This window comes from Colossoma macropomum, unplaced genomic scaffold (assembly GCF_904425465.1).
Source record: "Colossoma macropomum unplaced genomic scaffold, Colossoma_macropomum, whole genome shotgun sequence".
Classification (NCBI taxonomy): domain Eukaryota; kingdom Metazoa; phylum Chordata; class Actinopteri; order Characiformes; family Serrasalmidae; genus Colossoma; species Colossoma macropomum.
In genome coordinates, this window is record NW_023494795.1 from 32,683,892 (window position 1) to 32,697,398 (window position 13,507).

General features: G+C 38.6%; 1 protein-coding gene across 3 annotated transcripts; it reads left to right on the top strand.

The window, feature by feature from the left end:
• The first annotated feature begins 1,744 nt into the window (after window positions 1–1,744).
• On the top strand, window positions 1,745–12,384 carry nek2 (NIMA-related kinase 2). 3 transcript variants are annotated; one of them, XM_036582714.1, is made up of 9 exons: window positions 1,745–1,959; window positions 4,586–4,803; window positions 5,968–6,208; window positions 6,808–6,890; window positions 6,993–7,119; window positions 8,643–8,859; window positions 9,672–9,726; window positions 9,989–10,065; window positions 11,803–12,384. In XM_036582714.1, exons 1-9 carry the CDS (start codon window positions 1,864–1,866, stop codon window positions 11,991–11,993), a joined length of 1,305 nt encoding a protein of 434 aa, XP_036438607.1. In that variant the 5' UTR covers window positions 1,745–1,863; the 3' UTR covers window positions 11,994–12,384. The 3 variants fall into 3 exon arrangements, with proteins under 3 accessions (XP_036438607.1, XP_036438609.1, XP_036438608.1); XM_036582716.1 differs by lacking the exon at window positions 1,745–1,959 and adding an exon at window positions 2,683–2,935; XM_036582715.1 differs by lacking the exon at window positions 1,745–1,959 and adding an exon at window positions 4,421–4,442.
• Window positions 12,385–13,507: the final 1,123 nt, after the last annotated feature.

Here is a 13,507-nt window from a genome sequence, read left to right on the forward strand (position 1 = left end):
GTTAGTATATTGCTGCTCCAACTTGAAAAGCTTATATCTCCATATTTATGTTTTTTACCTTTTTAAACAGTTTGAAAAGTCTGGCTACCATTTGCATTGTGTGAAGAACTCCTGATAAACAGACTAATACAAACAGATTAAATTTACTTAAAATTTTTCTCTTGCTGTTTTACAATAACTCCCATTATAAGTTAATGTTTTTTTCCTTCTACTGTAAATACAAGGAATACAAGTTTTGCAGTAAAGGCAAAATAGTCTATAGGTATAGGTACGCAACAGTCCAAAGAAATTTACTAATCTCTGTTGTATAAAAGCCTGGACTGAGAAAATCAGGAAGCTAAAAAAAACTTTAAAAGTTCAGGTACTCTGGCCCATCATGTAATTGGAGTTTTACTGGGACGATCTGGCCTAAAACTAGAATTTAATACGTTATTTGTTTTTTAGTAGGTTTAGTGCAGCATTAGATCACTCAGCCTCTCCAGTTTAACAGAATTTACAATTTTATAGCTGTTCATGTTTTTGTTCATCAGTTCACTTTTGTTCATAAATTCTCCTGCCTTGGCTGTTAAACAAAACTTTAAAAAATATAAATTGTGTATTATTTGGCACACAATGGGCACCGGAGGTGAGTCTTTACACTTTCATCCAGAGAAAAGAACCCAAAACTAAGGTTAAATATCTAGCTACATAGGTACCCTTGCTAATTTGCTAACATTAGCATTTAGCTTCTTTTCCTCCTCATCTGATCAGTCATTTCTGTTATTCTGTCCACTGTAATGACAGTTATAAGGCTGCAATAAAATATATGGCTTCCTAGAATGAATGTAACTTAAAAATTCTGAACGACCTACTGTCAAAAATCCACCCCAAAGCAATTATAGTTTTTAAAAGTTCCTGCCACCTTCAAGATAAATTTTTAAACACGTCAGTGTCACTGCTGGACTGACAATAGTCCACCAGCCAAAAACATCCAGCCAGCAGCATCCTGTGACCACTGATGAAGGACTAGAGGATGACCAACACAAACTGTGCAGCAACAGATGAGCTGTCATCTCTGACCTTACATCTACAAGGTGGACCAGCAAGGTAGGAGTGTCTAATAGAGTGGACAGTGAGTGGGCACAGTGTTTAAAAACACTAACACACCATCATGTCAGTGTCACTGCAGTGCTGAGAATGATGTGCCACCCAAATAATACCTGCTCTATGGTGGGCCTGTGGGGGTCATGACCACTGAAGAACAGGGTAACAAAGTAAGCAGAGAAACAGATGGACTACAGTCTGTAACTGTAGAATTACAACTGATAAAATGGACAGTGTGTAGATGAAAGGAGGGGGTTTTAATGTTATGGCATCTTGTGTGTTTCCAGTTCAGATTGATGAAGCTGTTCAGCAACAAGCATAAACAAGCAAACAAGTAGTTACCTTGACACAATACTACTGGACATTTAAAAGAACTGCTGAATGTGGTGGATATCATTTTAAATGTTTATCATTGTTTTATTGAGTTTTTATTTGAGGCCTGCTCTTTAATACTAAGCGCCTCAGTGACCCGGATGATTGTTCTCTTCCGTTCGCGGCTCCTTTAAGTGGACGTCACGCCTCCTCCCCCCCTCAAAATCTGATTGGTGTCGCTAGGCAACGGCCGCCGTGTTAGCCGCTCTCAGCCAATGAAATCGTCTTCAGAGTGGCGCTCTCAGCCAATCAGGTCACAGAGATTGAGTGGCAGTTTTAAACCGCTTGGTGTTGAGGACGCTGCAGTAACGGCGTTACAGCGATTTTACCAGTTTTAAGCGGTAATAAAGTGAGTCGGAGAGGCAGATTTACAGCTGATCTGTGCTGGATGTTAGTTTACTCTGCATAATGCCCTCACATACGGAGCAGTATGAGGTGCTGAGCACTATCGGCTCCGGCTCGTACGGAAAATGCCAGAAAATAAGGAGGAAATCGGACGGAAAGGTAAACCAACACTTCATATTTAATGTTACCATTATTTAACATTTAACTATCTTTAACTATTTCCACCGAGGGGCTCTCAGTAACCCTGCTGAGTGTTTCTGTTGTCCTCTATTATAGTTAACTGACTAACCAGCAGCGTTCAGTTAAGTTAATCACCAGGGAAACTCACCTTTTCTACTGTACACACAAACGGGTGACGAAGGGGAAGTCCACGGATTTTTTTAAAAAAATTACATAATTCACTAATGGAGATGTAAACCGAATGACTCAGAGTGGTTTGGTGTGAAATGGTTGATTGTAGATACCTGATAGGGGACCAGGGGTCACGAAACGACCAATTTTATCACAGACAATGAATTCCACAGAGTGCACAAACTACGTTTACTACTACGTAGTTATATTAAATTCTCATGAGAGTATTAATTAATGCTGTAAACTAGTCATTACAAACATGTAAGGAAGCAATATAAATTCTAAGGCAGTGTAGCTGGCCTGCTAATGCTTTAAAGTTAAGTTCAGAAGACACAGCTAACTAGCAATACCTTGGCTAACAAATAAGAACAGTGAAAATAAAACCGTTACTGGTAACGGTTCGTATTTTTATTGTGTATTTTTTTTTCAAATCAATACTAGTCAAATGTTTAATGCAGTTTAAGTATTCAAGTTAAACTTGGGCATTATAAGCACAATTACGTGCTGTATGATCTTAAACGGGGAATGTACTGCGGTCGCAAGTAGAAAGGATATGAAGTGAAATTGAATCCCCCATAACAAACGCTAGGGGACCTCCGTTCAATAATATGGAACATAACTACATTAGTCCATTTTTCTACATTGTAAGGACGGTGCATTTTCAGTAGGACATTGTGTTGCTCATACAGGTCAAGGGGAGCCTCTTTGTTTTATATGTGAATGTGTCCATCTCGTCTCCTAGTTCCTCTCCTGACTGACAGATTTCGTCTGTTTGCACATCTAGGTTAGTATCTTTTTCCAAAGTGGTGCTGTCATTTTCTTCACGGCTTTCTGCGCCTCGGCCTTACACAGCTTTCTGAAGTCATTCCACAGCTTTCTGTTCTTTTGTTTATGTTCCTTCCATTTTTCCTCTGTCACTGACACATCATTCCAGTCTATCTCGTCTCCCAGTTCCTCTCCTAACTGACAGATTTCGTCTTTTTGCACTGGAGTCGTTTTCCACAACCGCATCTTCAAAAGATATTATCGCTGCCATCGCGAAACACTCATGTTTGCTCAGTAAACTCACGCCGACACAAGTCGAAGTGAGAAAAAAATTCATCTGCAGCCTCTGTTTATAACTAGGCTGTGACGTCATCGATGACGTAATCGCAAACATAAACCACCGTTCTATATAAAAAGTTCCAGTCAGTACAGCAGCGCTGTGCAGCATAAACTGCACAGCTTATTTTTATTTTGGTTTATTTATTTGTTTGTTTGTTAAGATGACGAATACAAATCTAGTAACACCCACTGTTTCTCATTTAATCCTTATTGATCCTTAGTTATGCGTGTAAAGCTAGTTAGATTCAGTTCAGTCCTACAGACTGAAGAGTCTTTTGCCCAAAAAACTTCCCAGCATTCTTAGTGGTTTTCTTTGTTTCTGTTAACTAACTTTCGTTTTTCTAATATTTAAACATAATTCTTTTTGCAAGATTTTTGTGCATACACTCAGGTTAAATGTAAAGTTTGGATGTGCACCTTTTGCTTCAATCTACTGCAAAGATATAGAAAATAAAAAAAGCTTGCCTTTGATGCGTGTTGTGCGTAAATGGTTAACACAAAATGTGTTGAAATGTTTTGACATCCGTTTATGGATAAGGCATTTTGGGTTATTTTTAACATACAGTGTGTTAAATGATAAAACAATATGACATAAGTGTTAAGATGGGTAACACGAGTTAGTGTGTGGTTATTTACACATTACTTTTTAGAGTGTGCTGGAAAAGAGCATAAGAGGAAAAACTTTCATTATAAAACGCATAGTTCTGGTCCTACAATCGAAGCCATTGTAAAATTCATGATATACCCCTCCTATATCTTAGATATAAAAAACTCACCAATTCTGACTCGGTAAGTTTCTCTAGAATTGTGTACTTCACATCAAACCACTCTAAATGACTTTGTTAGTATTATAATTATGTAAACAAAATGTAATGACTTTTGTAAAAAGCAAATTTGGTGTCATTCCCCTTTAATTTGTAAATCGTCTGTTTTTGTCTATTTGTTTTCTAGTATAGAAATCTTATGTATTGAGCCAGACCTTTCCCCACTTCAACATGTATTATTGAGATTTATGCATGAATTAGATCTAGAATCTAATAATTAACAAACTAAACTACATGTTGCAGTTTTGTCATATTTTGCTAATGTTGTGTTTTATAGCTAAATAAAGGTGAACAGTAGTTCTTGGATCCCCTCAGCTAGTCCATGTTTAATTGTGTTCTGCAGAAACCTAACACCTGAAGCAGGTAATCAATGTCTCCAGTCTGTGGTTACCTGGCTCAGGTGTGCTTGGAGCTGGAACCGAATACAAACATGCACTGGCTGGGGGTCCCTGAGGACCAGATTGAAAAACCCTGCCGTAAGTAACCTGAAACCTTTCGTTTGTCAGATTCTGGTGTGGAAGGAGCTGGATTACGGTACCATGGCGGAGGCGGAGAAGCAGATGCTGGTGTCTGAGGTGAACCTCCTCCGAGAGCTGAAGCACCCCAACATCGTCAGATACTACGACCGCATCATAGACCGCACAAACACAACACTGTATATAGTGATGGAGTACTGCGAGGGTGGAGACCTCGCCAGCCTCATCACCAAATGCATTAAAGACAGGTAACCCAAAACCACACCTGAGAGAACTCATTAGACCTAAGCAATATGTACATCAAGACAGCAAAGCCTGAGCAAAAGAACATTAAACTCTGAGCCTTCTTTACCAGACAGTGGAAATGTCCAGTCATATGCAAAAGTTTGAACACCCCTGGTTAAATTATATGTTTTGTTGAGGAAAAAAAGTTAAAACATCCTCTACAGGGAGCAAACTTAAACATTGCTTATTATAGTGCACAATTCCTTACTTGTTTATTTGAGAAAAAAAATAGACTATGAAGTGTGCAGTGACTTTTGCGCAGGATTTTTTGCTCCAGTATGTTAAATTCAGCAAATAAACAGTCACTGTGCATTTGAATTGTGCAGAAGTGTGTTCTCTGTACAGAATGTGTTAACTTATTTTGTGTTAACTTATTTTGACAGTGAAACTTGGAATTTGACTGGGGTGCCTATACTTTTGCACATGACTGCAGGTAAACATGCACTTTAGAAATATAACGTAATAATGTACATGACGTCAGCCATGAAAGATAGAACATGCAACGCAATCATATCTGCAGGTGTGTGATCTATGTAATTAGTTGTATGCAAAAGTTTTGGCACCCCAGTCAAATTACGTTTTGTCGATATTTATTTATTTATTTATTTTAGTAGAAACAGATTAACTCATCATCTGTAGAACACACATTAGCCACAGCAGCCAATGAAATGCACACAGTATTTTACTGATCACTTAAAAGGCAATTCCTCTGGACAGAGTATAGGTTTTCTGCATAGAGTGGTTTGGAGTGAGTTGTTCTGTTCTAGAGAAACTTACTGAGTCAGGATTGTTCCCAGTGGTGGTGACAGGAACCAGACATTTGAAAAGTTTAACTCCTCTAACTGCATTTAATTGTGGTATATTTTGGGATTTCATTTATTCATGTGTAAATCATTTAGAGTTCTCTACGTAACTTATACTTAACTGTACTGTATTATTTTCATTATACTTTATACATTTAATTATACTTAAGTACTTTTGTGTAGAGAAGAGATTGCATGTAAGAATTTCACCTTTAATATCATGCAAATTTGTCCAGCTTAAACTGGGCTATAAAGCTCTGTTCTGTAGTTTTGACAGCACGTTTTGAACCTGGACCCTCTGTGTCTGTGTGATTGTTTTGGCAGGAGGTATCTGGAGGAGGACTTTATTTTGCGTGTGATGGCTCAGCTGGCTCTGGCGCTGAAGGAGTGTCACGGCAGGGGTAATGGAGGCAGCACGGTGCTGCATCGAGACCTCAAACCTGCAAACATCTTCCTCGATGCCAAACAGAATGTAAAGCTTGGTGATTTTGGCCTGGCGCGAATACTCAAACACGAGACGAGCTTTGCTAAGACATTTGTGGGAACTCCTTATTACATGTCCCCAGTAAGTGTGTCTCACTTTGAACTTATGTACATAGGATCTGTTTCCTGGACTGGGATTAAGCCTAGTCCTGCACTTCATTTTTAAATTAAAGCCCCAGGGAACCTCAGTGCTTTCTTTCTAAGTAGGTTAATCTTTCTCTTGTGGACACACAGTATATCCTGTGAATAACAGCTTACATGTAAACTGGGCATCAATGTAAGCAGTGTCCCCTGTTCTAACCATACCATGCATGAGTGATGTACAGTTATATATACAGTTTTGGTGACACTTTATTTTAAGATAGCGTTCATAAGGCTACATGATACCTGCATAAGTTCGTCATGACAACTGACATAACCCTACATAAACATTTATAAAGGCTTATTCCAACAGGCATCATTCGTCATAAAGGTTTTTGTCAATTTTGATCAGAGCTGTCATAAGGCAGCCTTTATCACAGATGACTCGACTCCTATTGGAGTAAGTCTTTATAAATACAGCCCTGTGAACATTAACCTACAGTATAGTGTTACCACTATTCACTACAGTGTAATTTTCCATTACATTTGAATTACTTTTATTGTGTTTTTATAGTAAATTCATGCTGTCTTTGCCAACAGGAACAAATGAATCGCATGTCGTACAATGAAAAGTCAGACATCTGGTCATTAGGATGTTTGCTGTATGAACTGTGTGCTTTGTCGTGAGTATGAACATCTTTTGAGTCTTACCATGAGTGATAATGTACTGTTTTTCTGAAGAATTTGTACTTTTTTGATGTTTTAACTCTGTGAATCCTTTTCAGCCCCCCATTCACAGCATACAACCAGAAAGAACTGGCGGAAAAAATCAAAGAGGGGAAGTTCAGAAGGATTCCGTATCGGTACTCGTCAGAGCTGAACACGCTCCTGTCCAGAATGCTTCATCTAAAGGTTTGTCTTTTGTCTCAGGTGTCAAATTAAAGGAAAGTAAGTGTCTTATTAAGCTGTTCAGCCACCAAATCACCAGACTGAGTTGCAGTGTATTTTCCCTCTAAGGGGAAAATGGACACAAACCATGCCAGTAAAATGTCCTCCCAAAGCATGTGATTATGCTTTGTATGGTCAAGACAAAGGTTTTGTCCAGCCAGGCACGCTAGGGGCTTTGTGAAAATGGCTTTCTCATAAAAACACTTAATCCAGGGGTGGGGAGTTACAGTCTTGGAGGGCTGGATTCCTTCACAGTTTGGTGATTTTCTTGCTTGAGCAGCCCTGATTCATCAGTTTTTTTTCCTGAGGTGCATTCCAATTGCCCTCATAGTTCCCTGCAAAGTGTACTGCACAGGGCATTCGGACGTTTAAGGATGATTCCAAACTGCAGGAAGTGAAAAAGTTCTGTTGGAAGGGAACTTCGAACTGCGGAGGGAGTAGAGAACAACACTTTATCACTTCAGGAAGCTGAAGTTTACCCTGTCTCCCTATTTACTGCACTAGTGCATGTTGTACATATTGTAGCATAATCTAGTTAGTACACCATCACCTCTCATGTACATATTGTACCATATTTCGGCATTACACTGTATTATTTAGTAGTTTTTATTACTCTGCATGGGGTTTCTTACATTGTAACATTTTAAATGTAGGAGCTTGCTGCTGTAGTATAATAACTTAACTGTATTTTTGCATGTCCTGTGTTCTGAATACATATGACAGTAAAGCAGACTTTAATCTTAATCTTTAGGTGGTGTTCTAGAGCAGGGAAATCACCAAACTGTGCTGGACCACCCCCACCCTCCCCCACCCCTGATTTAATCTACAGACTTCAGCTGATGTTCACATAACAAAATAAAAACTGTCAACTGGACACTGATTTCAGTACAATTCAATAAGTGTACATGTGATTCCAAACATTTCTACATGTTGCAGCTTTTCACACCCAAACAATCAGAACAGTTTCAACTGACAGAGCAAATGTTAATAAACTGCAAGTTTGACCGAAGATCTAAATGACCCACTTTTCCCCCTTAGCCCAAATGTAGTCGATCAGCCAAGACATGTTCAGTGTCTAAAATTTGCTTCTTTAGTTTCACACTGGAGCTATGAGGCTGATGTAGCTATAATGTAAGTAATGAAAGTTTCTACCCCACCAGTTAGCATTGTGCCTAAATCATCACACACTAGTCTTAAACCGTGTGGCAGAATGTCCTCTGACTGCTCCACTAAAAACAATAAAATATCATTTGAATGTGAACAAGAGGGAAGTTTAATATCATAAACTAGCAAACAGGGAGTTATATTGTTATATATATATATACATGTTATATTACTTAGTCGGACATAACAAATAATACAGACAGGATCAGCTGGCAGCTAGTCTGCCTTTTGTTTTAAATGCTCATATTTTACCCTTAAAATGTGTCTAGTTCATGCCAGCTTGTCGTTTTGTTGTGTATTGACTGTTCTCTTCTTTTTATCAGGACTACCTGCGTCCCTCAGTGGACTCCATCCTGCAGAGCAGTTTAATCTCCTCTTATGTGGCGGCAGAGCAGCGGAAGGCGGAGGTAAGGCAGCGGCGGAGGTCTGACTCTGGGCAGAATAAACAGCTGGACGCCGTTGCGGCTGAGCTACGGCTGAAGGAGCAGGCACTGCGGGAGCGAGAACGGGCTCTGAAGGAGAGAGAGGAGAGACTGGAGCGTAAGTGTTCTGCTTTTTCACCTCATTTCCAATGTAGAAGCAACAGTTAATCACCTACACAACTTTGATATTAATAAACAACAATGCAAGAGCGTGGCCCGATGCCAATATCTGTATATTTTTGTTTGCCCAAGTTAATATATAAATATTTAAAAAATGTAGAAATTGAGATTAAGTGTACCTGGACTGGCAATACAAAGAAATAACATTTATTCATGTAGTTTTACGAATGCAAAATGAATAAAATGCATATGTTTCAGTGCAGTAACCCAGCGATGCCCAAATTGTCTGCTCTGCTTGAGTTTGATAAATACATCAGCAAATATCGGTTTGAAATATGGTCAAATCTAAACATCTGATACTGATATAATTCTGATATCATTGTACATCCTTGAGATTTAGGTTAGCACTGTGCTAATTGGTGGGGTATAAGCTACATTAGCTACATTAGTCTCGTAGCTGTAGTGCAAAACTGTCTATGCTGATTGTCTACATTGGGAATATTACAATATAGTGACACACTCGATCTGTATGATCATAATAAGCCAGCCTAGAGGAGGTAACCATTTAAAAACAATTTTTGAGGGCAGGAGTTCTCCAGAGGTTTTCAACATCACTATATGCTGCACCATTTATATGGTTTATGTGGTTATTTATGTTTTAAAAAAAAATTTTATTGTTTTAGTTATGTCAAGCATTTTTATCGCTAAAAGGCTGGGCAGCAAAAAAATCGGATGCCATTTGCACAGTAAGAGGATGAAAACGTGGCTACTGTAAGGTTAATTAATGGTGTCTTTTCTCTTTTCTGACAGAAAAGGAGCAGGAGTTGTGCATCAGAGAGAGACTATCAGATGAGAAGCTTGCCAAGTAAATATTAATGACTGCTTTCCCAGACCTAGATTAAGTTTAAGCCTAGAATAAATCCATAGTCATTGCAGTTTAGTGTACAACTAGATTCAATCCATTTCCAATAAAGGTCCATTTATTTCTCTCTATGCTGAACTGATGAGCTCTGTTTTGTGGATGAGTATTTCAGCAGTCAGTATTATCTGAAAGTCTGAAATAGCCAGTGCCTTTGCGTAAACTGAATTATTTGTCTTAAATGACTTCTGATTCGTTTTGCCCACAGAGCGGAGAGCCTGATGAAATCATACAACCTGATGAGGCAGCAGAGGGCGCCACATCCACTCTATTCAGATGTTTTAGGTAGGGGAGTGAAACGGAGGCCTTTAGATCCTCTGAACTCAGAGAAAAGCTGACCAGCTACTTGTATATATTGCCTGGGTACATATTTGTTTGTGCATACTGTTTAATGAATTATGTTTTAAAGGTGAAACATGTAGGAACTGTATGGTTTTACATTTTTAAATCACAATTACATTGATCTTAATAAAGAATGCAAAAATAAAGAGTGCAAATACGTCACTAACTGACATTTGCCACTGAAGCTCTTGTTAAGTGACTCAATCATTCAGTCATTCACACAAAGTTTGACGCGTTATCAATAACAGCAGGCTGTGGTGCACAGCACCAATTGGTAGTTTATTTCTTGGTGTTTCTGCTTTTATGGGCAGTTTTGGCCGCACAAATTTTTAGAAAAACAGTGAAAAATTCTTTACCACAACACATCCTTACTACAACAGAGTGACTTTGTGAGGACATGCTGTGATCAAATCTTTTCCACTGTTTTATGCCCTGTTACATTAGCTTTGTCAAACAATTCCCAATGTATTTCAATTTAACATGAATAGAAAGTCTAATTTAAATAAAAACAAGTTATATGTGCTGTGATGAAGACATGGAGGAAATACTGAAGGCGAAAAGATGAGATTTACTTTGCTTTTCTGTAAATCCAGAGACTCCCATGTTAGGTTTCACATGCTTTGGTTCATTTACTCTGAGTAACTTGCATTCAAAAGTAGGTTCAGTTGAAAGCATTTAAGTTTTTTTTTCATTGCCATGACAAACAGCTTTGTCTTGCATCTTTTGGAGAGTCTGAAAAGGGAAATGTGCAGTGATTTCGAACAATTCTGCCACCATGAAATGTAGTTCGTTTAACAAAGTGTCGCTATCAGAATAAAACCTCATATCTCTAAAATGTTAACTTTAAGAGGAGCTTGTAAAAAGGAAAAAAAAGTTTAAGCTTTGTCACTCGTCATTGTAAACCACAGTCATTTATTTAACAATTTTTGTCACATCCTAATGAAAATATAACATTGCAGTGGTTTAATGCTGAAACGTTCACCATAAGTACACACTTATGATTCTTCAAGGGTTCTTTAGTAAGTAGAAAGGTTTTATATAGAACCACGAACACTCAAAGAACCCTGTGCATGATTAAAGAGTTCTTTGCACGATTAGTGTTCTTCAGATTGATGGAAATTTTTTTTGAAAAAAGTTCTATATAGCACCAAAAAGGGTTCTTCTGTTGGTACAGGCTTGGCATTGTCACAACAGAAGAACCCTTTTTGTTTCTATATAGAACCATTTTCAAAAAGGTTCTTTACAGAACCATCCACAGTAAAAAAAAAAAAAAGTTTCTTTGGCTTTTAACAATAGTATTTTACTTGAGTGTTCATGGTTCTATATAGAACTATTTCCTTTACTAAAGAACTCTTGAAGAAGCATCATTTTTAAAGAGTGTAGGCTTTTCTCACCTAATTTTGCTCATTTTCACTAGTGCCTCTATGCGGGTTTAATAGTACTGAAGGTAGATCTAACCAAAAAACAAGAAGTTAAACTGTTGGTGTGTTTAAAAGGTGATGTGTATACCAAGTACTTTACAACAGCAGCTTTGAAACTCAGCTCAGCCCAGGTCAGACTTCAGGAGCTGAACTGTCTGCTTTATACTACATATATTACATTTCTGTTAGATAGCATTGCACTGCAGTTCAAATCGTACGGGTACATGTTTCGTGGTGATAATTGTTCTTGTTCTTACAGGTGAGAATGAGAACACCTCTCCAGGGAAGAAGAAGGTCCACTTTGCAGGCGACAGCAAGGAGAACCTGCAGCCTGAGCAGAAGCCCACAGTCAAAACCCAGGATCACCTGTTCATTAAAAAGCTGCAGGCAGCCAGCACATGCCTAGGGAACTACCCGCTGAAGAGCAGGCCATTGCAGGGCATCCGCTAGTCTCGTCCTGCTGGAGTTCAGGCTGGTGTATAGTACGCCGCCCACCGTATCAAATGACGAAAGGCACTGCACACAACTCTAAAGATGTTCTCGAGGCCTCCCAAAGCAGCTGCTGTCATGCTTATGAGGGTCATTCCTAAAATGACACAAGTGCAAAAGCTTGAGTGCCACTGGAGTTAATGATATGCTGGATTACAGACTATAGACCAGCCTGTATGGCCTAATTGTCTCACACACACTCCTTAAAGGAGAACCCCACCATTTTTTTAAATTTCTGCAGAAGTCAAACTGTGAGATGTAACCAGAGTAATTCAGAGTGGTTTGGTGTGAAATCGTTGATTGTAGAGACTCAGATTTCTTTACATTGGTGGTGATAGAAACCAGGGGTCACCATGACTACAACACAAATAAAGACATTTTATTTACTATCCAAAACCACCAGTGAACCTACACAGGTTTTATATGGAATGTTGATGATGGTAAAATAGTGGTAAACCTGAAAAAATAATAACTTCTTTTGCCTCACAGCACCCTGCATGTATCTCTCTGCCATGAATGGATTTTAGAAAATATGTTTTAGACCATAACCTTCGCAGAACTACTGTAAAACAATGTGTCAAACATCAGGCAGCATATTCATAACCATTTCATGTATTTGAACCACACACACATCTTCTAAACCGCTTATCCTTCTGGGTCACGGGGGTGCTGGAGCCTATCCCAGCTGTCATTGGGTGGGAGGCGTAATTGAACCAAATAAAACCAAATCATGTAATAAATTAATTCCACCATGAATTCATATTAAAAAACAAAAAACATTTTAGGCCAAAACTTTCATAAAACTTTAGATGTTTTAAACAATTCATAACCATCTCATGTAGTAACTTTCTGTGAGGGAGTTTTTAGAGGTGGACGTCTGGTTCCTATCACCACCACTATGAACAATTCCAAGATTCTCAAGAACAGAGCATTTCACACCAAACCACACTGAATGACTCTGTCCACATCTCAAGGACTGACATATTCAGAAATTTTGATAAATTCTGGTCCAGACCAGAGCAAACTGGAAAACATAGTTGTATATGTAGCTTTAATTTAATGGTAACTTCTTTGCACAGTTCTGAATATCAAGTATTTCAAGCAGTGTCGTTAGAGGTGTTTGTTATTAAGTGCAGTCTGTCTGTACGCTTTACTGGGTTATGGTTTTAATGTTAGTGTGTGTGCTCTGTGGCAGCTGTTTGTGGCTTTTGGGAATCTGAGTACAGGAATGTTCTGAGTGGTGAGAATTAAAAATTGAAACTGCTTTAATTTCATGGTGTGGTGTTTGAACTGTAATGTGAAAGTAAACGTAACATCTACACACTGAAAACATTAAAAACTTAAGGCAAGATCGTGAGAGCATGTAACATCAACAACACAGCAACTCATATCATCTCTCACGATCATCTGCTTCTGAAGAGGAGAGTCACGTAACACGTAATGCGTGACATCACGCGCCCGTGAGGCTGCGCACG